Source organism: Rattus norvegicus, chromosome 7, assembly GCF_036323735.1.
Source record: "Rattus norvegicus strain BN/NHsdMcwi chromosome 7, GRCr8, whole genome shotgun sequence".
Taxonomy (NCBI): Eukaryota; Metazoa; Chordata; class Mammalia; order Rodentia; family Muridae; genus Rattus; species Rattus norvegicus.
The window spans coordinates 52789471-52815182 of record NC_086025.1 but is presented as its reverse complement, the minus strand read 5'-3'; the positions used below and the strand labels follow the sequence as shown (position 1 = coordinate 52815182).

General features: G+C 42.2%; 1 protein-coding gene and 1 long non-coding RNA gene across 2 annotated transcripts; one reads left to right on the top strand and one right to left on the bottom strand.

Annotated features, from left to right (window-relative positions):
• The first annotated feature begins 239 nt into the window (after positions 1–239).
• Positions 240–25025, top strand: Rab21 (RAB21, member RAS oncogene family). Its single transcript, NM_001004238.1, has 7 exons — positions 240–612; positions 12345–12404; positions 13334–13441; positions 16115–16178; positions 19904–19958; positions 20429–20517; positions 24285–25025. The coding sequence occupies exons 1-7, from the start codon at positions 460–462 to the stop codon at positions 24425–24427; spliced, it is 672 nt and encodes a 223-aa protein (NP_001004238.1). The 5' UTR covers positions 240–459; the 3' UTR covers positions 24428–25025.
• LOC134479691 (uncharacterized) lies at positions 9266–13336 on the bottom strand. The gene is made up of 2 exons (XR_010053307.1): positions 12999–13336; positions 9266–10299 (listed from the first exon to the last, which is right to left on the bottom strand). It is a non-coding gene; the product is annotated as an uncharacterized LOC134479691 (long non-coding RNA).
• Positions 25026–25712: the final 687 nt, after the last annotated feature.

Genomic DNA, 25712 nt, shown 5'->3' with positions numbered 1-25712 from the left:
ATGGCTGTCCTCTTTGGAACCATTCCTCGGGCCAGGCGATCGCGTCCTGTATTCTATCCCATCAGAGTGGGGTCTGGCCGCAAAGATCAACCCCTTCCCAACGCGGGATTCCCGGAGCGCTGAGCTGGTCGGTGCGGACACCGGAACAGGCCCAGGCTCGCCCGCCGCAGGCTCCGCCCGCCGCGGTCACGTGACGCGGAGTGTGACGTAGGAGGAAGGAGACGCCATTAGAGGGAGGAGAGGTAGCTCTCTCCTAGCCTCGGGTCCCTGACGTGGTAGCCGGGGCCCTTCATTCTGGGACTTTCTCTCGGCCCTCGCAGGCCTCGCCCGCTGGAGGACGCGGCGGGCACCGGGCTCGGCGGGGCGTGAGAGAGCCGGGCCCGGGAGGAGCGGGCGCCGCGGCGGCGGTGGTGCGGGGCTCGGCGCGGCGCTGGGCTCGGGCGGCGGGGCAGCGGCGGGATGGCTGCGGCCGGCGGCGGGGCGGCGGCGGCGGCGGGCCGAGCCTACTCTTTTAAGGTGGTGCTGCTCGGAGAAGGCTGCGTGGGGAAGACGTCGCTGGTGCTGCGCTACTGCGAGAACAAGTTCAACGACAAGCACATCACCACCCTGCAGGTGCAGACCCCGGGGAACCTGGTTAGGGACCCGCGCCCGATCGCTCCTCTGCCTCTGGCCTGTCAACTCCCCCAACCCCCCGCCTACCCATTGCCTTTTGCTATTGCTTTGGGGACACGCGGACCCCGGCAGTCTGTGGATGTCAAGACCCACGGAGGGGAGGGAAAGGACCCGGAAAAGTCCCCAGTTCTGGTGGAGGCTGCGCAGGTTGGGGAGTCCCCAGTCTGCGGGCTGGTTTTCCCCTTTGATGGGCTTCTGCTGGGGCACCAGGTGTTTTCACTCTCTGGTCTCTGGTCAGCCCTTCTTTCCTGGCGAAGTAGGAACTTAGATGCAGATTAGAATTTGCGAACGAGGTGGTTTGTAACTTCAGAGCGTGCTGATGACTAAGTGTTTATGCAAGTTCCATTTTGTCCTGCTTTCAAAGTAAATGGAGTGGTTTAAAACACCCGTCGTTGGAGGTTTTTTGAAACGACCGCTTGCTTGCTGCTTGCAGGTTACGCAGTTTTCATTGCAGCCTTCTTGAGTCGGACGTGGCGGCTCACTTATTCTTTGAGGTTTGGTCTATCCACGTTGAAACATCATATGACACAGTAGACAGCAATTGGTCATCAAACTAAAAATCTGGGCGCTGCTGCTACATATTTTCTTTACTGTCATGTCATGAAACGCGGGGCTTGCTTCTACAGTTACAGCGGAAGAGTCTGGAAGTGTTACAATGTAATTGAAAGTGAAACCAGGCCATTGAAGGCTCTGCGATCTCCCGGTTCTCCTAAAAAAATCAGTTTGCATGTGTTAGAAGAAAATTATCTATTAATGTGTCTTGATCAGACTGTTCAGAGGCTAAAAAGGCTAGTGGACTTGAGTTCGGCCGTCTAGATTCATATCCTACCCCCATTTATTTCTCTAGCCCTGTGATCTTAGGTAAATTGCTTAACCTGTGCATCCCCGGGTGTCTGCTGCCACTGTATCCATAATGATTATATCGAGTACACAGAGTTGTCCAGGTGAATATGGAAACCGCACTTAGCACCGGAAATGGGGTAAACACTATTATTACTGCTCCATCGTGTGCAATTGATCTTAATTAACACAGATGCGACTGGAATGCGTAACCTAATGGGTGTGACATTTGATGTCGGGTGCTATTATTAAACGACCGAGTGTAGAGTTTACCAGGACGCTCGGTTTCTGATTCCATACTTTATTTTTACTCCTCTGTTTTCAATTCCATATAAAGCATGGCACCTAGAGAAGTAAATGTCAGGTGGTAACGCCCAAGTGAATGGTATGGCAGAGCCGGTGCTCAGCCCTCGTTAGATTTTGAGAGGTTATGGTTCACTGCCTCTGGAGATTATAATAAACAACCCATTTTACACTTCCCTCTGTTCTATGCTGGAAGAGACAAGAAAAAGGTATTACAGTAGGAAAGCTTAACTGCAAAGTTAATTTAGCTCTTCAACCTAAGAATCTGCACTATCGAGTCCAGCGATGGTGGCACACATCCTTAATCCCAGGACTCAGGAGACAGAGCAAGCAGATCTCTGAGTTGGAGGCCAACTCGATCTGCACAGCAAGTTCCAGACCAGCTAGTGCTACTCAGTGAGACCCTGTCTCAAAAGAACAAACCAAGAAACTGTGTTTAGGTTATATATTTCTTAAGACCCCCTCAGTGCTAAAAGTGATGAAAGATGTTTAAGTCTGTGGAAAGAAGGCGGTGTGAACCACGCAGGGAGGACGAGCTATGGTGGATCTCAGTACCAATAGCATCACAGCTTAGATTTCTGCGTAAACTGTTTTCATGGTAAACAGTATGTGGGTTACTTGACAGAAGTGAAGGTTTTGTTTACTAACACATGGAAACGACACTCTGATTCCTTCCTTGTGGGTAGCTGTCCACCACCTCGTTCTCAACACTCTTCCCAGAGAAGTTTGATTTGTGTCATCTGTAAGACACAACCTCTTGTTGCTTTAATTTCCAAGAGGAGGAGATTATGCATCAGAGATGGGAGAGGAATCCTTCACAAACTCCATATTCTTTTAAAGGGCTTTGTGTTTAAAGTATTCTTTAGAGTACTCTGTTTTCAAAACATTTTAGACATCTTGGAGGTCACAGACTGGAAATACAGCTGAGTGGTAGAGAGCTTGCTTAACCTGCCAAAGGCGCTGGGTTCATTTGGAGGTGAAATGAACTGCTATCACTGAAAACAGAAGACTTACTATGCCTGGAGGTTTTCCATGTCCTTTTATGTCTAGTGTCAAACAAGTTTTTCTCTTTGTAGAGCCAGAATCTGTTTGAGTCTCAATTCTGCCCTCTGGAACTTTGGTCTCATATGACATTCCTTGAGATGGCTCTAGTGACCTCCCGAGTCTTTGTCTTAGGTAAACAGCTCTGGTTCTTTAATTGGATCTCTAGTGGCATTTAACGTCCTCTGCACTCCTGGTGTCAGGGCACCAGCCCCCATCCTTCCTTCTTTTCCCTTCTTTGTTTCTGTTGTTGCATAAGCTGGCCTGAGACTCATGATCCTCCTGCTTCAGTCTCCAGAGTGACTGGAATTACAGGTACCACCCTCTGCCCGGCTGGCGTCCTCCTTTACTTAAGTGGGGTGCTTTGAGCTGTAGGGATGACTGAGTCCAGGCCTGCTTGGACTGCACAGAGAGGTGCAGGTAGTCACTTCCCCTTCTTCTGACACTGAAGTAGTAAAGTTCCTGTGAGTTTCTGGGGAAGTTGTGGCATTGGTTACTACTGGGTTTGTTGTCAACTAAGTATTAGTCTTAAATGCTTCAAGAAACTCATGTCTCCTTCAGGTTCTCAGTTCTTTGAATTTGTAATAAAGTATTTTTTTTTCTCAATGTGCTTGATCTGTTAAAGTTGACTTGATTTGTACCAGTGTTTAAAGCTTGCCAATTTTATTTTATTTCACTATTTTTTAAGGATGGAAAAAGTTTTAGTTGATATTTTGGTGGTACAGTCATGGCAGGGGACATGGTGACAGGAACCTGGGGAAGCAACTGGTCACATCACATCTGCAGCCAGGAAGCACACACAAATGAATCTTTAATATCCTTTTAAGTCTTGATTTGGCACTCCCCCACCCCAAACATTGGGCCCATTTAGGCCAGTATTCGTCTGTCCCGAGTTCTGCAAAGAAGAAAGATATGGAACCTGTCGTATAGAATGGCTGCACCTTAATTTCCTTACTTGATTTAGTTAGAAGGCCTTCAATGTTCTCTTCAGTTCACAAAGACTTCCAAAGGGATGGGGTTTGGGGGAGCAAATATAGAGCTTAGTAGCAAGCTCCAGTGTACTCCTGTGATGCATGGCCAGAGATTAGGTTTTCTTCAGCTGTTTACTGTTTCAGGATTGGGTTGTTTCAGAACATCCACGATCCCCTCCTCCTCCTGAGTGAAAACAGTTGTTAATGGAGTTGTCCTTTTGGGGCTGCTACATACAGTAAACACAAATCCTTTAGTGAAGCTTGGCCAGTTATTCCAGCCTGATGCTCTCCTATCTCATTAGCCTTGCGCATAAGGACTGTCACGGGATGATTGGTCAGATGCAGATAACAAAATACACCACGTGTGAGCAGCCCCCAGTTCTATCAGGAAGTCTCATGACAGCAGTGGAAAGGAGTAGTGGGACTCTGAAATTAGACTGAGTTATGAACGGTCATGGTGGTAAACTGGCCCACCTATAAAATGGGAATGCTTTCTTCACAGGTCTCTCAATGTGGATTACATGTTTCTTCAGCGACAACTCAGAGAAGTGAGTGGGATTGATCAGACTTGAATCATGTTGAGAAGTCTCTGAGGAGTCAACTATTCATAGGCTCTGGGAAGGGGCTTTAGTGGAGCATGAGATCCTGAGTTTGGATCCTAACACTTTGATGGCACATGCCTATAATCCCAGTGCTAGGGACCCAGACACTAGAGCACCTTTGGGGCTGCCACACAGCTGGTCTATTGAACGAGTACTCTCCAGGCTCAGTGCCTCACAAAGTAAGGAAAGGAGGGCAAAGGAGGTAGCTCTGGTGTTAGGAGCACTTTCTGCCTTTTTGAGAGATGGAAGTTCAGTCCTCAGCACCCACGTCAGGTGTCTCACAAGTCCCTGTAGCCCAGCTCCCAGGCATCCACACCCTTCACACCCTTTTCTGGCCTCCGTGGGCACCTTCTCCATCATAACTGATTATGGTGGCACACATCTGGATCTCAGCTTCTAGAGACTGAGGCAGGAAGATTATGAGTTCAAAGCCAGCCTGGCATAAAATGAGAATCAGTCAACATCTGTCTCTGTTTCTCTCTCTGCCCCACCCCCGTCTGTCTCTGTGTCTGTCTGTCTGTCTGTCTCTCTCTCTCCCTCTCTCCCTCACACACACACACAGAGGTTAGGAATAGAGCTCAGTTTGTGTAAACTACTTGCTTTTTACATCACGTTCTGGCTTTCATTCCCACATAAACCAGGCATGGTATCACATGCCTGTAATCCCAACACTGGGAAGGTGGAGATCAGAAGTTCAAGGCCATCTTCAACTACACAGGAAGATTGAGGCCAATCCAGACTACAGACTGTTTCTCAACAATAATAGCTGGATTCAAAAGTAATATATGTTTTAAATTTTAATATTATTTTCATTCTAAATATTGACTGGGATTGGCATATCTAGAATTCCGGGATTTTGTTCTGTTTTAGTCACAGTATGAGCCATGCTTTTGTGTCTTAGTGTTGCTGTTTCCAGAGCTGCTCCTTGCTTGCTTAAAATTGTAGAGTAATTGTATAGGTAAGTTCTGTGGAACACTTGAATTTATGGAGTCGCCAAGCTTTGTGTGTGTGTGTGTGTGTGTGTGTGTGTGTGTGTGTGTGTGTGTGTAAATGATTTAAGTCTTCAGTAAAGTTGACATAGACATTGGGTGAGAGAGAAAATTATTCCCTATGGACTATGTTAAGATAATGTGTTGATGCTAAGGAATTAAATTCTCGGATTTAAAAAGTCTGTGTGTGTTCGAGCACATGTGTGTGTACATGCATGTGCCCTTCTGGAGAGTACAACTTTTCCACAGTGTGGATTCTGGGAGTCAAACTCAGGTTGTCAGACTTGGTAGCCTTCACATCCTGAGCCGTCTTATCAGCTCAGGAAATGTTCTTATTTTGTACCTACTGTGTGTTAGCTGGGGAAGTAAAGATGAGAAGGCGCTGTACTAGCAGCCAGCTTTCTCTTCTTTTAAAGGACTGTGTCATTTCCACGTACTCGCCTGTTCCAATGGTGATTACTTCTGCCTTGTGTGTGGTCCTTGCAGCTGCACTCTCGGGTGACCATTCTCCTTTTTAGTTGTGCCCTGTGTGTGCATACTGAGGGTACTTATGGAAGATTATGCACCTTAAGTGATGTCTCTCACTTTTTTTTTTAAAGATGTATTTATTTATTATATATAAGTACACTGTAGCTATCTTCAGACACACCAGAAGAGGACATCGGATCTCATTACAGATGGTTGTGAGCCACCATGTTGTTGCTGGGAATTGAACTCAGGACCTCTGGAAGAGCAGTCGGTGCTCTTAACCACTGAGCCATCTCTCCAGCCCGATGTCTCTCACTTTTAACTAATCTCCCTAAAAAGGAGCAATGTTTCTGTTTTATAACCCGAACCATCATCTTCCCTTTTGGGTTGTAACTGAAATGCCGCCATCTACCTTCCAAAGTCTAGAGTAGGTTCCTGGCTTTTGACAAGCAGAGCAATGCTCTTAGACTGAGATACTGATTGTGACAGTTTAGCAAGTGAGACAACCAAGACTTAACATCCCACAAACACAAGGTGTGCCACTTTCGTTATGTCAATGTTTATGTCTTAGTGGTCCCTTCCCCTCCAGGACTCTGCAGCTTTATGCTTGTATCACAGCTGCTTGTCTAGGAATCTTGTTTTTCTTGTTTCTTAGATTGTTTACAATGTGTGAATTTTTTTTAGATAGCTCTGAATATCATGTGGCTTTTTTTTTTTAGCTAATCCATTATAGCATCTACACAATAGTTACAATATTTAAAGTTACTACCTCTTTACTATTTTACTAGCTGTCTGAAGGCGATAGAAAATGGGGAATTAACTTACTTATTTATTATTAGTGAGATGGTATTTTACCTAGTAGCCCATACAGGCCTGTGACTCATGGTTGTCCTGATTCTGCCTCCTGAATGCTGGGGTGATTAAAGGTGTGCCACCAAGTCCGGTTGGTGTTTGTTTGTGTTGTTTTTAATAAAAAAGTTGGAGGCTACAGAGAAGGCTAGCCTTCTGTGAAACTCCACTCAGTACTCTTCATTTGCTGTATGTGATTTGTCCTGGGTGTCTGATACCTAATAGGTACCAATATCTATTACCTATCTATCCTATCTAGCTACCTTCCTGTCCTTCCTTTTTAAGAAAGAAAATAAAGAATGTACAAATATTGAAGAACCCAGGTCTCTTTTCTGGTCATTTTTATTCTCTTGCTACAGAAAGGTAATTATATAATTTACTTGTTTGAGTTCTATCTTAAGATTGGGAGTGATCACACTGAGGTCTACAACAATATTAGGGATAGCAAAATAATGTGATTAGTTCTGTGTATAGCATAGTCAGCAAATAGAAACAGAATCATATTTGTTCTTAATTCAGTACCATGCTTTCAGAAACCTGTTCATGCTTATTGGAAAGACCTCCAGAAGTTAGCAGACAATAAAGAACTGACCAGTGATTGATAAGATATGGAAAGATCCTGTGTCTTCCCGCCCACAGTTCATGTTTTTACCCTTCATCCACTAGGTTTCGGGTAAGATGTGGGGTAATAGGCACCAGGAAAAAGTAACAACCTGAACTAAGAATGAGATCACTTGTTTTTGTTTTTTATTTGTTTGTTTGTTGAGACAGGCTTCCTCTGTGTAGCCCAGGCTCTCCTGAAACTCCCTCTGTACACCAAGCTGGCCTTAAATTCAGATCCGCCTGCCTCTGCCTCCCAAGTGCTGGGATTAAAGTTGTATGTATGTCACCACCACCCAGCTAGAGATCTCTAGTTTTTAATATATCTGAAGTTTGGAAGATGAAATACTTGGGATTTCATGGCGTGTGGAGGAAGAGGGTAGAAAAAACGCCATTACTTTGATCTTTGCTCTGTTCTTCCTACCGTGAGAAGATTTAGGGAGGTGACTTGGTATCAAGGAACACTTACTGTCTAAATGGAGAATTGCCAAGTTAAGAAACGTGTGCTTTCTTGGCTAGACAACTCTGTGCAATGGGAAAGGTGTTATGGAGTCAGACAGGATTCTGCCCACCACACCCACCCTAATTATCTGACCTTGGTTGAGTCACTGTATTTCTGTAAATCTCAAATTTATAGTTGTAAAATAGGGTTCATTATCTACCTCACCAGGTTGATACAAGCATTAAGTGAGAACTGGAGAGCACAGAGCTTGACAGAGTCTATAAGCCCCACTCCCAGGCCTAGAACCTTCCAGATTACTACTGTTGAATACATCACTTCTCCTCCTTCTGACAGATGGTACTGGTGGTTTATTTAGGAGTTACCAGCAGTGTATAATTCCCTGCAAATGCTGAAATTGTGGTTCTTAAATCTGTGATTATTTCCTCTTACCTTTGCTACCATATAACAGAATTAAGAAATACACTCGCCTGGTATTTTACAATCACAAAGGGTAATTTAATCTGGCCAATTTAGGGGCATAGTTTTATAGAGCTGATTTAAGCAGAAAAATATCAGGATTATGATTATTGCTACTATTCTGATGTATATTAAACCAAAATTATATTTTAAAAGCAGTGTTTGCTCATAAAAATATTTATAACAGGGCTGGAGAAATGGCTCAGTGGTTAAGAGCACTAACTGCTCTTCCAGAGGTCCTGAGTTCAAATCCCAGCAACCACATGGTAGCTCACAACCATCTGTAATGAGATCTGATGTCCTCTTCTGGTATGTCTGAAGAGAGCGACAGGGTACTCATATATAATAAATAAATCTTTAAAAAAAAAACCCACTGTTATTGAAAACAGAGTGTGGTGAAGTGAAATGACTTACATTACAGAGAGGATCTTTCCACTCATGAGGGCTGACTGAAAGGAAAACAGGTCTCTTTTGGTACATGCTTTAGAAGTGCGTCTCTTATTTGAATTCAGATAATTTAGTCCATGGGTCAGTGAGTAACCCAGCAGCTAAAAGCTCTTATTACACAAGCCCTCCACCCTGAATTTGGTCTCAAGAACCCAAGTAAAGGTAGGAAGCTTTGAATGAGGACCATATAAAGGTACTCAAGCCATAGCATGTGTGCCTACACACACATGGATATACAAGTAAAGATTAATTTAAAAACCCTTGTTTTATTTCTTTGGAACTTGTTGTGTGGTCAAGACACTTTCCTTGAGTCTCAATTTCCATGCCTATGTTATTTGGGTGATGATTATCTCCGACTCACAGAGTGTTCTGAGAATTTATTTGGAATAATAATATTTGGAAAGCTATTAAATATTGCCTATTTTATGTTAGTCTAAAAAGATTGAATAATGAAAAATGTAATCTAGCTTGTAGAATTCTTATATCCGGAAAAGATATGTTATAGTGGAAGACAGTATATTTCATATGTTGCAAGTGAGGTTTTCAGAAAGTATAGAACAGAGAAATTCAATATAGAATGTGTGCATCATACAGGGAGACATGAGGAAGATACACAGTACATTCAGGGCAATGTCAGGTTGTAAAGGGAGACCAAGGGCTGACTCTGAGGCAAGGCTATCATAGAATCCTATAGAAAATATGAAGACTTAGGGAGTTTTTTGGGGATGAATATTGGCTGGCAGGGAGATAATTCGAAGACTCTAAACCTTCGAGAAAGCTGGACATAGTGGTGTCTTAGCCTCTGAGGAGACTAAGGTAAGGCCTTATCCTTAAACATGAGCACACGACCGCACACACCAGGTTGCGGGGATTAAACCTTAGTGACTTGGAGAATGTGATCAAAATACTAAAGTTGGAAAACAAGGTTTTCAGGGAAGAGCAATTAATTTAGTTTTATATATATTTGAAAAAGAATCACAGAATTTGCATTTCTTCTACAAGACGTTGATATTTAAACCATATCGGGAAGGATTGAATTCAAGTAAATTGTATAGGTAGTAAGGAGCAAAGCTGACATTCAGATTGAAACATTTTTGGCTTCTGTGCTGCAAAGTAGGAGAAATCCTTTATTAAGTTGTTTTGTTTTAACTTACAGCCGTCTCATTGTCCAAGTTTTGCTTTTTGCCATTTAAGATTTTGTTTTTGTCGTTTTTCAAGACAATCTATGTTTCCCTTAGCCATCTGCATTAGTTTTAGTGTCCCTTGGAGGTAGCTATCCCTGCTTGTCTCAGCACTGCCATTTATCCCATCTGTGGACACCGCAGACAAAGGCTGTTCTCGACTCCATTTCCCTCAGTGTGCCACGGCTCTTGGGATCCATGATTCTTATCCTCACCAGAAGTTAGCTGTGCTCTCCTTTTTTGCCTCCTCTGTGTTTCCTCTCCCGTGACTCCTTTGACACAGCTCTGAACTCTGGTCTTCTCTTTTAGAAACATACCAACTGATTCTGGACCCTGGGTGTCTTTTCTGTTTGATAAGTTGTCTTGACGGGTGCTTCTTAGGATGTAGACATTCCCCAGGGGAGAAGTTGCTTAGTTCTGTAGAGAAGGAACCCCAGAGTGAGAGAAGGGAAATGAGTTAGGGGAGCACTCGTGTAGACGCATCTAGCCAGCTCCCCTTGACAGACTGTAGTATGTTCATGGGTATTATGGAAATGTAGGAAGCAGTATGTACAGTTTTCCAAATGTACCTTCCGTGTGTGTGTGTGTGTGTGTGTGTGTGTGTGTGTGTGTGTGTGTGTGTGTGTGTATGTGTATATGGGGGCTGGTCTGCTGGTCTGGCATTTTTGGAACAGGTTTCATTAAGACCTACGAGGCGGGCGGGGCTAGGATGTGGTTCATTTGTTAGAGTGCCCGCCTGGTGTGCTTGAAGCCAGAGGTTAATCATCAGCACTAAGCCAGGCTGATTGTTGCACATGTGTAATCTCAGCACGTGGGAGGTAGAGGCAGGATGACCAGGGGTCAAGGTCATCCGTGTCTACATGGTGAACTTGAGGCCTGGAATACTGTGCCATGTAGGTGCTGGGAATAGGACCCAGGTCCTCTGTCAGAACAAACTGCTCTTTTTCCTTTTCTTTTTTTTTCTTTTTTTTTTTTTTTTCTCGGAGCTGGGGACCGAACCCAGGACCTTGCGCTTGCTAGGCAAGCGCTCTACCACTGAGCTAAATCCCCAACCCCAGAACAAACTGCTCTTAACCACTAAGCCATCTTTCCAGTCCCTTCATAGGATCTTAAAAAAGAATGACTTGTGGGTCTTGGGGACTGACATCAGGCTGGCAGACTCAATGGTGAGCACTGTTATTTGCTGAGCTGTCTTTCTGAGTCACAATCCTAGGACCTTCTGATTTCGCCTTAGCTTCTTTATGTGGTCTCACTTTGGCACTGACCGTGCCGACTGGAGTTCCCGGGGGGGTGGGGGTGGGGGTGGCTTCATGAGTTGTAGGCTTCAGTGACTTTGTTGAGTGGGTAGGAGAAACTCAACCTACTCCTAACAGAGGGATCATTTATCACCTTCCTTCCAATGCCACAAGCGTTGAACTTCCTTTCTCAAGTCCCCTTATAGTGACTCTCTTGACAAGATCCTCTGTTTTAGTCTGTGTCACAGAACATTCTTCTCTGTTCCTCAGTCTCTAGTATCCTGTAAGCTCCCCTTGAAAGATTGGCGCATGGCCTTTCATTTCTGTGACAGAGTTACATGTTAAACATCTGAATTGTAGGCACAGAACCATTTTGAGCAATGCTGGGTATCTTAGGGATCTTCTAGACATTCGTTTTAATAAGAAGTAAGGAAGATTTCACTAGATTAAATGCTCTAGGAAAAAATGCTTCATATATGCAAAGGGAGAGGAACCATCTTCTTAATGTGTTTTTATGGGTATTTTATTAATTTTTAAGTGTGTGCATGCACACACATGTCTAGGCATGGTGGCACATGCTTTAAATTTCAGCATTTGGAAGGCAGAGAGAGGCAGGAGGATCTCCATGAGTTAAATGCTAGCCTGGTCCACATGGTGAGTTCTAGGTGAACCAGGCTGCACAGTGAGATTCTGTCTCAAATTCTTTCTTCTTTAGAATGCATGTCGTGTGTGTGTGTGTGTGTGTGTGTGTGTGTGTGTGTGTGTGTGTGTGTGTTTGTGTGTGTTGCACGAGGTCTGTGTGGGATTCAGAGGACAACTTGGGATGTCATCCTTGACTTGGGTTGTTCTAGGTCAAGCATTCGGGTCATCATGCCATGTCCTCACACCACATGAGAAGCGCTTCACCCACTGAGCCATCTCCAGTGTTTTTACTGTTCCTCCATTAACCGCCAAACTAAACCCTGAGCACTTCTCACATTCTCTTAGAGTCTTGATAACTTGTGTTCATAGAACAAGATAGTTTTTCTTAGATTATGAATAATATTTTGTCTTTAGTGAATAGTTGGCAATAAATTAAAAACTCAGTGATTGCCTTTTCTCTTTCAGACAATCTAAATTTGATATGGAGTTGATTCATTCATTCATGTATGGTCAGAGGAAAGGACATTTCATTATTTTATAGGAAACATTGCTTAACAAGTATTTCTTTCCTTTTTATTTTTTTAGGCTTCTTTCTTAACAAAGAAGTTAAATATTGGTGGGAAGAGAGTAAACCTTGCTATATGGGTAAGTATTCAGAAATCTTTTTTCTGCTTGTTTATTTGAGACAGGGTCTCACTCACTGTGTGGCTCTGGTGTCCTGAACTCACTCTGTAAAACAGGCTGATCTTGAACTCAGAGATCCAATCTGCCTCTGCCCCACTAGTGCTGGGCTTAAAGGTATATGGCCACAATGGCTGGCTTCAGAAATATTCTAATAACTAACTCATTTGAGGAATAGGAATTTGGATTTCATACTTATTTTTTTTAAAGTATATAAATTAAGTACCCCAAACCATTCCTTAATTAAAATCTAATTAAGAAATCTATTGGGGGGGCATGGAGAGATGGCTCAGTGGTTAAGAGCACTGACTGCTCTTTCAGAGGTCCTAAGTTCAATTCCCAGCAACCACATGGTGGCTCACAACCATCTGTAATGGGATCTGATGCCCTCTTCTGGTGTATCTGAAGACAGCTACAATATATTCATATACATAAAATAGTAAACCTTAAAAAAAAAAAAAGAAAGAGATCTATTTGGAGTACCACTTTAATATTGCCGTTATAATTTCTCAGTGGCAGAAGGGCCAGGGTTGATGGCACTGCCTTGCTTGCACTCACTTTCCTCCTTGCACCTGCAGCAGCTAGCGGAGATCACGAAGTGTTAGCACGTGGTCCTGATGCACCCTCTTCTGCATTCTGAAGATCCTCAGTTTAGGGCAGAGAGTGTTCTAACCATGACCATGTAACTCCTGGTCTGGTCTGTTAGTGTGGGTAGGAGGTTGCCAAGGAGCATAGCTGGGAGGAAGGATAATCCTATGTAACAGTAAAGCGTCACCTGACACTTGCACACTGGCTCTTTGTGCCTTGTGTTTCTTTTCACTGTCTTTTGGGTTCTCGGTTTCGTAGCCATATGCTTTTTCCTTTTGATCTGCTAAGCATTTTTTCTTCCTTAGGATACAGCCGGTCAAGAGAGATTCCATGCATTGGGTCCAATTTACTACCGAGATTCGAATGGAGCTATTTTAGTTTATGATGTAACAGATGAAGATTCTTTTCAGAAGGTATTCTGTTTATTTCCGTAGATGACTTAATTGGAAGGACCATGCTGATTGGTTGGTTGGTTGGTTGATTGGTCTCTCGTTTTCGTGTCTGCATTTGCCAATGACTAGTTTCTAAACAGTAAAGCACACAGTTTGAGCATACATGGTGACCATTATTTATCAAAACAATTAGTTCATATTGGAGTATTAATGATTTATTATGGTTTTCTCAAATATTAGAGAAAGGGAAATCATTGAAGTTAAGCTTAGGAAAAATGTAGAGACTTTATATTTACCTTTAAATAAAAACTACTTGCATTTGATTCCATACATAGTGGGCACCTAAAGCTTGGAGTGCCTGCACGGACCGCCTCCTCTTAAAGGGGAGAGGAAGAGCAGACTGAAGTCGGTGCCCCTCCCCCAGCCCCCAAGTAAACACCCTGGAGGAATGAACTTTAGAAAGATAGTGTTGATTTTTAAAATTCTTTAATAATTTGTTTAACCCCTTTCAGATTTATACTGTAAATGTAGAATATTTCTCCTCAAGACAGGATCTCACTATCTAGGCCTGGCTGACCTGGAACTTACTATGTAGACCAGGCTAGGCTCTCACAGAGAACCCCTGCCTCTGCCTCCCAAGAACTGGGATTAAAGGAGCAAGCCCTTTGCCAAATGTAGAATTTTTAAGCTGATTTGGGACCAAAAATAAGTCACCTGTGAACTTTCCCCACAGTCATGATAGTTCTCATATGACCTTCCTCTGGTCAGTAGTGTGTGGGCTTGTGCGAGGAAAGGGGTAATTTGCAAGTCAGAAGCTTTTCTTTTTTTTTTTTTTTGGTTCTTTTTTTCGGAGCTGGGGACCGAACCCAGGGCCTTGCGCTTCCTAGGTAAGCGCTCTACCACTGAGCTAAATCCCCAGAAGCTTTTCTTGTGCTAAGTTACAAGCTAATGCTTGGTGAAATGGCTTCTAATTTAGTTTTGTTTTCTTTTTTTTCTATTTACCTCTTCATCCCCCACACCTGTCGATTTTAATGAGGCAAATACAAATATACAGTTTCTCTGTTAGATTATTAATGGTGCAGGAAAACAGCCTGGGGAATAAACATGAAACAAATGCTGATCTAAGGTTTGTTTGCTTTTTAGTTATTTTGAGGCTGCTGCTCCATGTTGCCTGCTACCGTTCCTTGGCTTTTTGCATAAAGAGCAGAGGCTTACACATCTCATTGATTAAGAGCCAGTTACTGATACTGAGCAGAACCCCTAAAGCAAGCTGGCTAAGCACAGGAGCACTACTTCTCATGGTCCTGTGGGTTGGCCAACGGGTCCTCTGCTCCTGTCATGCATTAGAGTCCCCAGAGCTGTACTGAGGTGGGAATTTGATGGAGGCTGAAATACCCAACAGGCCTGGTTCTTCTTCATATGGCCCACTGTCCGTATGTTTCTGCTTCGTTTTGCACTGTAGTCTAAGCTTTTGTAGGATCGTTAGATTCCTATGAAAGTAGAACCCACCAGGCCTGGCTTAACCTTGGGTCTGGAGCGGGCATAGTGTTCCCTCTGTCACATACGCTCGATCAAATGAGTTAGAGGGCCAGCCAAAACTTCACCTGGTAAAGGAAGAGTACAGGCCCAGCTTTACCTCATCACAAATGCATGAGTGCACAGATTAGGATATCCACCGAGAGATCTGATTCGTGATGGTGAATTCTTTAAGATGTGGATTGGTGGACGGTTACATTCTCTCTGAGGGAGAAATGGAGTTGTGAAGATGTACACTTACCATTCTCAGATATTTCTCATGTGGAATCAACTGTGTGTTGTTATAGGATGGTAGCTAATGATCTCTGCTTTTATAAGGATTTATAACGACGCTTCCTCTGCATTTTTGTAGAAAGTAGCTTCGTAGAACATCCATGTCATAGGTATAGACGCACAGTGAATGTTTACCACATAGTACTGGAATTTTCCAACTCACAGATGTGTATTTTTTATGTTTTTTGAGACTTGATTTCATATAGATTAAATTTTACTGTAAGAACTGAGAGCAGATGTCCTGGTTTGTTCTTTATCATGCTGTTTGATTATGATTTCATTATTGTAATATTTAAGATTAATATTGTTAATTCCAGTTTATGTCCAACTGGTCCATAGCTGGGCTGCTTCCTTAGTGGACAGTCATTGTTACTGTAATTGTCCTCTACCAGAGGTTCCCACCAGAGGATGACAAAAACCTGGAGACATCTTTAGCTGACAGCATGGGAGAGTGATGCTGGCTTCAGTTGGTAGAGGGATTCTGCTAACCCTCGCCCTCACCACAGAGGGTTGTATAAGCCCCAGTATCAGTAGTGCCAATGGAAAACTCTTGTCAGATACTAAGTAATGAAATCTTATTTTGCCATGCACACTTTTTTCCTTCTAAAGGCTATAAAACAATAGTCTCTATTAAGAATCAATTAAGGCTTGATCAAAAAGACGTTGGTCAGACCCTCCTGAGTCCAAAGTGACTGCTATAAATGTCTTAATACCAGATACTGGGCTTCACAATGTTTTGTTCTGGCAAATAGCTTTGCTTGAATGTATGAAAAATGTATAAAAATTTGTAATTAGAGGCGTGTTTTTACACACTCATGGGGTTTAGGTGTTCTGGAACTAATTCCAGTAAGATCTGTTGTCATGTTTGCTCTGTTTTGTACACAGGTAAAAAACTGGGTCAAAGAATTACGGAAAATGTTGGGAAATGAAATCTGTTTGTGTATAGTTGGTAAGTATTAGTACTGGTTTATTTTTAAAGTCCTTTGTTTCTTGTGGTTATATTTTGAGATCTTTCTGGGTAGCTTATATGAAAGGGTTCAGTCCCCAAAATGACTGTTTGACAAAACAGACAGTTATAACTGCAGCATCATACTGTGTAAGATATAAAAATATATATAAAATTCCACTATTATTTCAGCAGTGACCATAGACCAGAAAATAAGAAAATTAATATAAGAGCATGCTAGTGTAAACAAAAGGAAAGGAGAAAAAATGTAATGGCAGGGAAGAGAAAAGAGCAAAAGATGAGGGAAAGTTGAAACCATGAAAAAGTTCCCTTTTCATGGTTTCATAGTGAAAAGTGTGAAAACAAATGTAAGTAACCATAAGAAGGGAATCCAAAGTGAACCCATCAGTGGGCACAAGTCCTCATAACCGAAGTGCAGTTCCTGGGATCCGTGTAAGTGTCGAGAGACCCAACTCTGTTCTGTGGCCTCCACATGTCTGCTAGAGCATGTTCTCCTTACACACATGCATCATGCATATAAGATAGTAATTTTTTATTTAGGTAAAAGCATTAGTTTTTCTATAATGCAAAACCCAACACCAAAATAAAAGCTCCAGTCAGATGAAGCTAGAAATGTAATAGTCCCTGTGTGTGTTGGAGCAGAAAGGGGTAGGAAATAATGATAAATGTGTGAACCAAAATAGGTAACACATATACAAGGAAGTAAACAGGAAAAGCTTTTAGAAATATGACAGAAGAAAGTAGTGCTTATGGTGTAATAAAAGAGGAACTGGAGAGATGGCTCAGTTAAGAGCACTTGACTGCTTTTGCAGATGTTACAGGCTTGGTTCCCAGAACCCATGTCAGGAGGCTCAAAGTCACTGGTAACTCCAGTTCCAGAGGATCCAGTGGCCTCTGCCCTGCCAGCTCCATACATGGTGCACATAAATAACAGGCATACATATATATACATAATAAATAATTAAATCCTCCCCCCAAAGATGTAATGAAAAGGAAAAAAAGATATGAAAGGCCAAAAAAAATTGTTGGCACAGCTTCTTTCTTGGTTCTCAATAATTATAGACTCCTACTTATATCGGGGAGAGACTTCAGTTGAACATGCAGGCTCTCTCCTCGTTCTACTGTTTATGCTCGCATCGAGCCTGCAGGGGACAAATGTCTGATGCTCACGGGAGCTAACAACACTTAGCTTTGCATTCTACAGTTCGGTCAAGGTCTCTTGGCTCTCCAGCATGGAGTTTCCAGCATGGCTGTCTTAGCTGAAGGGGTTGTCCCCTAAGTGCATAGAGATCATAGAAAGCAGCTACAACACTGAGATCTGCCAAGTCTGAGGACCGTCATCTGTTCAGTATGACTTAAGTGCCACTGCTCTGCCGGAAGGGTGCAGCTGTGGGGGTCGGGTACCCAGCGGAGCTCCAGTTTTCAGACTCTGCAGCCATTGTGAACAGATAGATGACTGGAGAGGTTGGTTTCCGCACCAGCCTCAGGCTGGGGTCTGCGGGTCTGCCAGCTTAGTCTCAGAACGTGAGCTCTGTCTGTCTGACAGCTGACGGTGGGGTCGCTCTTTCCTGTAAACGGCTCCTCCTGCACTGAGCACTCGTCAGCATCTGGTCCTTCTGCACTGCCTTCAGCGCTCCCTGGCCACTGGGCTACTGCAGATTAAACTGAGTTTCCCTCTTCTGGGGTTGTTCCCCATTATTAAGTTCTCTGGGTAGCTCATTTCCAGATAGTTTCTCTCAAAATGGTGCCTAGCTCTTGCCCTCTGAGTAATGCACCGTGATAAACGGGATACTTCTCCATGCTGTCCACCTTCTCAGAGGAGTCACTGACTCACCAGAATCTACAGCTGTGGGAGGTGTCATCATGAGGAGCAATGCTGGACTTCCAGGAATGCTGGACTCCTAGGGATTATTGTCCTCATGTACCCAGCTCAAGGTTTACATATTTACATAACAGCCGTGTCAGCTCATTGCTTTTATATAGATTATAGTTAACAAAAGCTTATCTCCTTTTGATTGGTCAGTCATGTTGATTGGTCAGAAGTTCTAATATAATCACATCATTTAAATACATATATTATACATATATAATACATAATACATGCACATATATGTATGTGTATATACATACAAGCACATATGTAGAGAGAGAGACAGAGAAGCAAAGATGGTCATTATGAGCTCTGCCTAGCCTGGAACTCCCAGAGATCAGCCTGCCTCTGCCTTCCAAGTTCTGGGATAAAAGGCATGTGCCACCTCATCTGGCTAAATTTATTTTTATTATTTTTAGTTATATGTGTATGGAGGGATATATACATGTGAGTTCAAGTTCCCACAAGAGCCCAAGGCCCTTTCCTCTTGGAGCTGGAGTTACAGTTATTGTGAGCTGACCAGCATGGCTCAAGAACAGCCTTCTCGTCCTCTGGAAGCATAGTAATGCTCTCCTAACCACTGAGCCGTCGCCCCAGCTCTGTACTAAAGTTTTGTAGGAGATCTACACCAGGTGGTACTTCTTATATTTATAGAATTAAACAGCTTGCTCTCTTCCTGATTACTGTCCAGTATACTGGCTATAATATTTATTAGACTGAATTTTTACTGACACACTGTAATGTAGAACATGAAGTTAATGTGGTTCTTGTAGCGTGTGGTTCAGAGAATAGCGTTCTCTGCCGGTGTGATTGGTGCACACGGACTTTAGCATCTCCCACGCACACACTTCATTCTTTCGCCATTTGTGCAGCTCCTGGGAGTTAAGTGCTCAGATTGTCTGAGGTCTTCAGTACAGACCACTGCACTGGGACTTCTCAGTGGTAAACATTTCACTCTCCGTGGGTGCTGCCTTTATTCTGTTTATTCTGTCTGAAAGTTAACGTGGAAGGAAGGAAACTGTTTCAAGTGTGCTTCCTTAGGTTACTTCTCTCCCATTCTTACCTGTCTGTGGTTTCTCTGACCTTTACCTTCTGTTCAGCTTCTGTCCACTGCTCTGTAATAAGACTGTTTTTGGTTTTGTATTTTCTTTTTCAGTATCTTAATTTTGGTTCTACTTGGTTTTTGTGGGTTTTTTGTTTGTTTGGCTTAGATCCATTGTTTCATGAAAACTAAATGTACTCTCAGTAATTTTAAATCTACATGGCATGTATATATTTCCTTGTAAAAGATCACTAAAATTATTTTATAAAATATACTTAAAGCCTTTCCATGGTGGAAGAGTACTTAAAAATTCACACATTAAAATTTTTACTTTAACTAGTTCATATTATCAAATAAAAGAGTTCCAATTTACAGTCCAAGATGCAATCGTGCTGTATTTTAGTAAACCAATAATTATACTTAATTATTGTTAGCTTTAAGTTGATTGGGAAATAAAGAATTTTTTTTTGTTTTTTAAAACCATGTATATATACTTTAATTAAAAGACAAACTATACTTTCTAGTGACTCTAAGCCCCTACTGGGCCGTGTGGTCTCTTTGGAAGAGAGATTGTTTGCCTCTGACAGGCTGAAAGTTGAAGTAGTAGCTACTTGACCGGTGTTCAGGAGGTGAGATTATGAACCGCTCTCACATCTTAGTGATGCGACACTTAGAAGGCTGATGGGGAGTACTGTTATTTTTTAAAAATAATTAGTCACAATATATTTAGGATTGTCTAATTTTATTTAAAATAAATCAATATTAAGGATAGTGTTTCTTCTATTTTCACACTAGGTAATAAAATAGACTTGGAAAAGGAGAGGCACGTCTCCATTCAAGAAGCAGAATCGTAAGTGTCACGCTCCCCAGTGGTAGTGCTCCGCAGTGGGAGTACTTGCTGTGCACTATGATGGTTAGTTTACACAGACCTCAGGGAGGACCGGACACTTGTTCTCAGGAAGCCTGTTTGCACTGCACAGTGGTGGGTAGCTGCAAGAAAGAGTAAGGTATTTCTCTTGCAATTTTTCTTGATTTCTCTAAAAATGAGAGAAGTATGTGGAGGAGAGCTGTCAAGATTAAATACCAGGGACCACAAAGACTTTTAAGGTATTTGCTTTCCAAATTAGTGTATAAAAAGTTCTATGCTGTTATGTTTTTTCCTTTCTAAATTTGATTTATTATAGAGAGTAATTAAAGAGCTAAATAACCTTAGTGTAACTAAAATTGGATAAGTTAGTAAGTCAATAAAGGTAAATTTAGCCATAAGATTGTTATTGTAGAAAGCTTTATGTCAATAACTTTTGTTTTCCCTTTGTTAAGGTATGCAGAGTCTGTGGGAGCAAAGCATTACCATACTTCTGCTAAACAAAACAAAGGCATTGAGGAACTCTTTCTTGACCTTTGTAAAAGTACGTATACTCACATCAGTACATTTAAAAATGGCTTTTAAAAAACTGTTATTAATGTTTCTAGCACATACCTTTATCCCAGCAATCAGAAGGCAGAGGCAGGAGGATCTCAGAGTTTGAGGTTAGCCTGGCCTACATAGTGAGATCCAGACCCTGCCTCAAAAGAAAGTATTGTTTTAATGTCTTGGGACTTTTGCCTTTCATAAGCAATAACTGATGGTTTGGAAGTCACTTGTTTCATGTGTACTGATGTATTTAAAATGTCTCTGCAAGGAGACTGGAGAGATGGCTTAGTGGTTAAGAGCACTGACTGCTCTTTCAGAGGTCCTGAGTTCAATTCCCAGCAACCACATGGTGGCTCACAACTATCTGTAAAAAAAACAAGAAAATTTTGTGAATTAAACTACATGCAAGGGGCTGATGTTGCATTGGTAAAGTGCTATGTATGGACATAAGCCTGACTCCCAAAACCCACTGACATGGTGACGCAAGTTCATATGCCCCTCCCCCACCCCCAAGCTGTGGTGTTGGATCCCTGGGGCTAGCCTAACCTAACTCAATAGGTGAAATCTCAATCCTAGTGAAAAACCCTTTTCAAAGAGTAAGGTGGGTGGCATCCGAGGGTGACCGGGCCCACACATACACTGTTTAAATGAAAGAAGAACACACATTTAACAGCCATAGCAGTGTGTTGCAATGAGTTGATCTAATTTCATCTTGATTGACAGATTAGTGAAGAAGACACTGTGCAAACAATCAGTGCCTGAAAGCACAGAAGGCTTGGTCACTAAGTCTTTCCAGCGTCAGGATGATGTGCTTAAGCTTTAAAAGGCATGGCTTTCACAGATGCACATTAAAGTACTCCATGAATAAAATGTGTCTGGTACTTGATTCCAAATAATTGTAGGACACATGTGGGTAAAATGAGGGGTTGGTTTTATTAGGCTCTTTTTCTCTACAAGTTTGAAGTTTCATGATAAAAGGTTTTCTAGGAGAAAGAAAAGCAAGTTTCTTAATAAGTATGGTCTTACTAAGAAGTGCATTTCTCATGTTGCCAATACAATTTTTATACTTAGGAGAGTGCTAGTCCGTGGAGTAAGAGTGAGTAGTTGTCAAATTGTAGCCTTTAAACTTAAGGACCTCATTCTCTCGGAATTTGATGAAACTGGCTCTGCTTCTAGGAAAAAAATAATGTGTACACTAAATTGAGGTAAATTTTACTTTAAGACTCTAAAGTTATTCATAATTTCTTTAGGAAAACGAGGCCTTCTGCTAGTCAGCATTACCATTACTTGAGGTTATTAGAGATGCAGCTTCTTGGGCCGGTCCCAACCCTATTGAATCAGGAGGTCTGGGGAGGGCAGGTTCTGTGGAACCCATCGAGTGATGTTGATGTGTCGGAGCTGAGAACCAGTGCTGTGTCAACCGCATGAGGATCTAGGTGCACACACTCGGATGTAGGTGTGTTACGTCCTGAAGTTGGAATTTCTCCAAGTACCCAAGTGTCATGTTTCCAGTTCTCAGACATGCTTCAAATCAAAGATGGTAGATCGACTGCTAACCAGTGTGCTAAGTCTCATGCCCTAAGAATATTTACAGTATTCTCCATATATTCATTTAAAGTCCTGTAACATACAAATACTAATATAAATCCATTTCATATATACTAAAACATACCCAGAAATGGAAAACTTGAAAAGGCTTAATAAGTAAGACGAAACAGATTCTGTAATGGTTCCTTATTTCATCTCACTGTGCTGTCTGGCACACCCCAGCTGGAAAACTGATCTCCCTGAGCTACAGACTGCACGCAGACTGTAGAACTCTTACTGATTTAAAGATTCCCTCTCCTTCTTCCTTGGTCTTGTTGATTGACTAGTGTGCAAAAGTTTTCTCCCAGTCTTTCTTGAATTTTCATTGTTGTAAATTGTTTCTCAAAAAAGAGATGATTGGGGGTGTTGTTTTTGTTTAATTGGTTGGTTGGGTTTTTGTTTTGTTTTTTGAGACAGAGTTTCTCTGTATAACAATAGCCTTGGCTATCTTGGAACTCACACTGTAGACCAAGCTGGTCTAGTAGTCTGGAACTCAGAGATCCGCCTGCCTATGCCTCCTGTGTGCTGGGATCAAAGGCCATAGGACTACCTACCTGGCTTTTCTGCTTTTATTTTTTATACATTTATTTATTAATGAATCTGTGCCTTTTATCTTATATAAGAACTCTTGCCTGGTGGTGGTGGCACAAACCTTTAATCCCAGTATTTAGAAGGCAGAGGCCAATGGCTGTGAGTTCCAAGCTAGTCTGGTCTACAGAGTGAAGTCCAGGACAGCTCTATCTGGAAAAACCAAGAGATAGAGACGGAAAAAAAAAAAAAAAAAACTTTAAGCCAAAATTACAAAATTTGCTCCCCATCTTCCTCTGTCCCAGTTATGTGAGATAGAATCTTACTTTAGTCCAGATTAGCCTTGAAGCCTATGTAGCAGAGGCTGTCTTTGAACTCCATCCTACTGCTTCCACCTCCCAAGGTAGTGGGATTACAGGCACCTGCGACCAGCATCCAGCTTCTCACTGTCATGATTCACGTGGGCTTCATGTGTTGTTTCACTTTGTATGGTTTTCTGGCCAGCCCGGGACTCAGAAATCCTCCTGCCTTTGATTCCTGAGTGCTTAGACCACTCTACCCAATTCATTTAATTTGATACTATGTACCACACATCGATAGTTCTCTCCTTTTTTTTTTTTTTTTTTTTTTTTTTTTTTAAGATTTGTGTGTGTGAGCATGTGTGTATACAAGGAAGCCAAAGGAGGCCAACGGTGAACTCTCCTATCATTTTCCACCCTTTCTTCACAGTCTGGAGTCTCTGAGTCTGAAGCTGCATTTTCTTGGTTAGGCTACACACCAGCAAGCCTGAGTCATCCTCCTGCCTCCGTCCTCTTTGAAGCCAGTAGGACCTCTGTTGGGACACTACCTCTTCACACAGGGTCCAAACTCCAGTCCTGCACTGTCACTGCTGAACTGTTTCTCCGCCCCTTAAGTTCTTTTTACTCTTTCAGATACCATTGGCTTTATAAAATAATACACACATTACTTTAATTACACGTTTGTGCGCGTCTGCGTGGGAATGTGCTCATGAGTTACATGTTGACTGTACATGTTGGAGGAAGCCAAGGCAGTTAGCTTTCAGATGTGGGTGCAGCAATATATACTGTGAACCCCGAACCATCTCTCCTGCCCCTCAAATACCATATTTTCCAATTGATTGACTGGTTGATTGTATATGAGTACACTGTAGCCGTCTTCAGACACACCAGAGAGAACATCCGATCCCATTACAGATGGTTGTGAGCCACCGTGTGGTTGAACTCGGGATATCTGAAAGAATAGTCTGTGGTTTTAACCTCTGAGCCATGTCTCTAGTCCCCAAACACCACTTTCTTAAGTATGTCCTGTGCCCTAAATGTAATCTCCTTGCACCAGGAATAAGTTGAACTTTACCTATTTCTGATAGTTTTAGAAAATATCAAGGATTATACTTAGTGTACACAGTGTGTTTATTCAAACAAAAACCGACTCCTGTGTTACTCTCTTTGTGGCTCTTAAACCACTGTGTGTCATGCTTTGTATGTTCTAGTTTTTAAAGCTGCTTTCTTAGTTGTCAGACCATCGAGTGTGTGTCCTTGAAAGACTGTTGATGGGAGGGCGCTGTCCAGGCAAATGTTGTGCAGAGAGACCCTGGGCGGGTCTGCTCACCTTGGCTTTCTGTTTCAGGGATGATAGAAACGGCCCAGGTGGATGAGAGGGCGAAGGGCAATGGCTCGAGTCAAGCAGGGGCTGCGAGGCGCGGCGTGCAGATCATCGACGACGAACCTCAAGCCCAGAGTGGCAGTGGAGGGTGCTGTTCTTCTGGGTAACGGCTCACGCCTGCGAACTAAACAAAATGGAACTGTGGATCATCCCTCAACATGAAGACTGCCATATTCCAAGTCACGTCATTTTACCAATGGAGTTAGAGAATTAACAGTATTTCCAATTACGTTTGTAACACTGCAGAGACCTTAAGTGCTAAACTTAGTGGGGTTTGTGACAGAGGATTGGCATTTTCTACAAATGTTAACAAAGCAATTACCAATGGCCTTTTTACATATTTTTTCTTTAATGAGGAATAATATGCATGTAGAAAAGACCTACTTAAAGGCTTCATTTCTATTCTTTTAAATCAGATCTTTATTTAATAACTTATATATGATGTTGGAATGGTATACATTTTTGCAGTCCTTTGTATTTTGTGGTAGTTTGAATTGTATCACTTCTAAACAGCATACTGTTTTTGTTTTTGTTTTTTGATTAGCAGATACGTGAAGTTCTATTTTTGCAGGGTTTGCACAGGCCCCTAACTGTCTACTACTTTGATATAATCTATAAACATCCTGTATGCTGAGCTGATAAAATACATTGTAAATTACATATTAAATATTTTATCTGCTTTTACAAGCGCAAGGTGCAAAAATATATACAATTGTCTTATTGATGACTGTAAGGTGAATTGAGCGTTGGTGGTAACACCTCAGCTTCCTGACTCTGTTACAGCACTGCTCACGTCCTTCCCTTGTGTCCTGTGAAAGTGGCCTGTTTAAATGTCCACGTACTTTACCTGACTTGTCGCTGGTGTCACTTTCCCCTTTTCTTGTTTCTTTTTCTTTTTTTTTTCTTCTTCTTCTGTTTCTTTTTTTTTTTCTGTGCCTCTGTTTGTCCCAGTGATGCAAAAGCAACATTTGCTGCCTTATTATTATTAAACAAGATTCCTTCTGCCAATGTTGTTTTAGAATGGTTACCTTAGAAGAATTTGAGTGGCGCTTGGCAAGTTTCACTTCTGCAACAACTCAGATTTGGTGTAGGGCTTTCAGGAGACGGGTCCGTGGGCCTGAGAAGAGGGCTCCTGTAGTAGCCAAGGCTTATGGAGACAGACCGTGAATGGTAATGTGCTCCCGAGGCAGCATTCCTGGGTCCCTTGTGAGGACATTTTATTGGTTATTGCTTGTCAGAAATGAACATAGAAAATTGCATTTAATTTTATAGGAGTTTTCCTGAGTTTCTATGGGAAGAAGGATTTTGTAATGCAGTTACAGCAAACACTGGAATCATAATCTTGTTTATTTTGTATTTAGTCCCACATTAGATTTTTTTTCCTTAGCATTG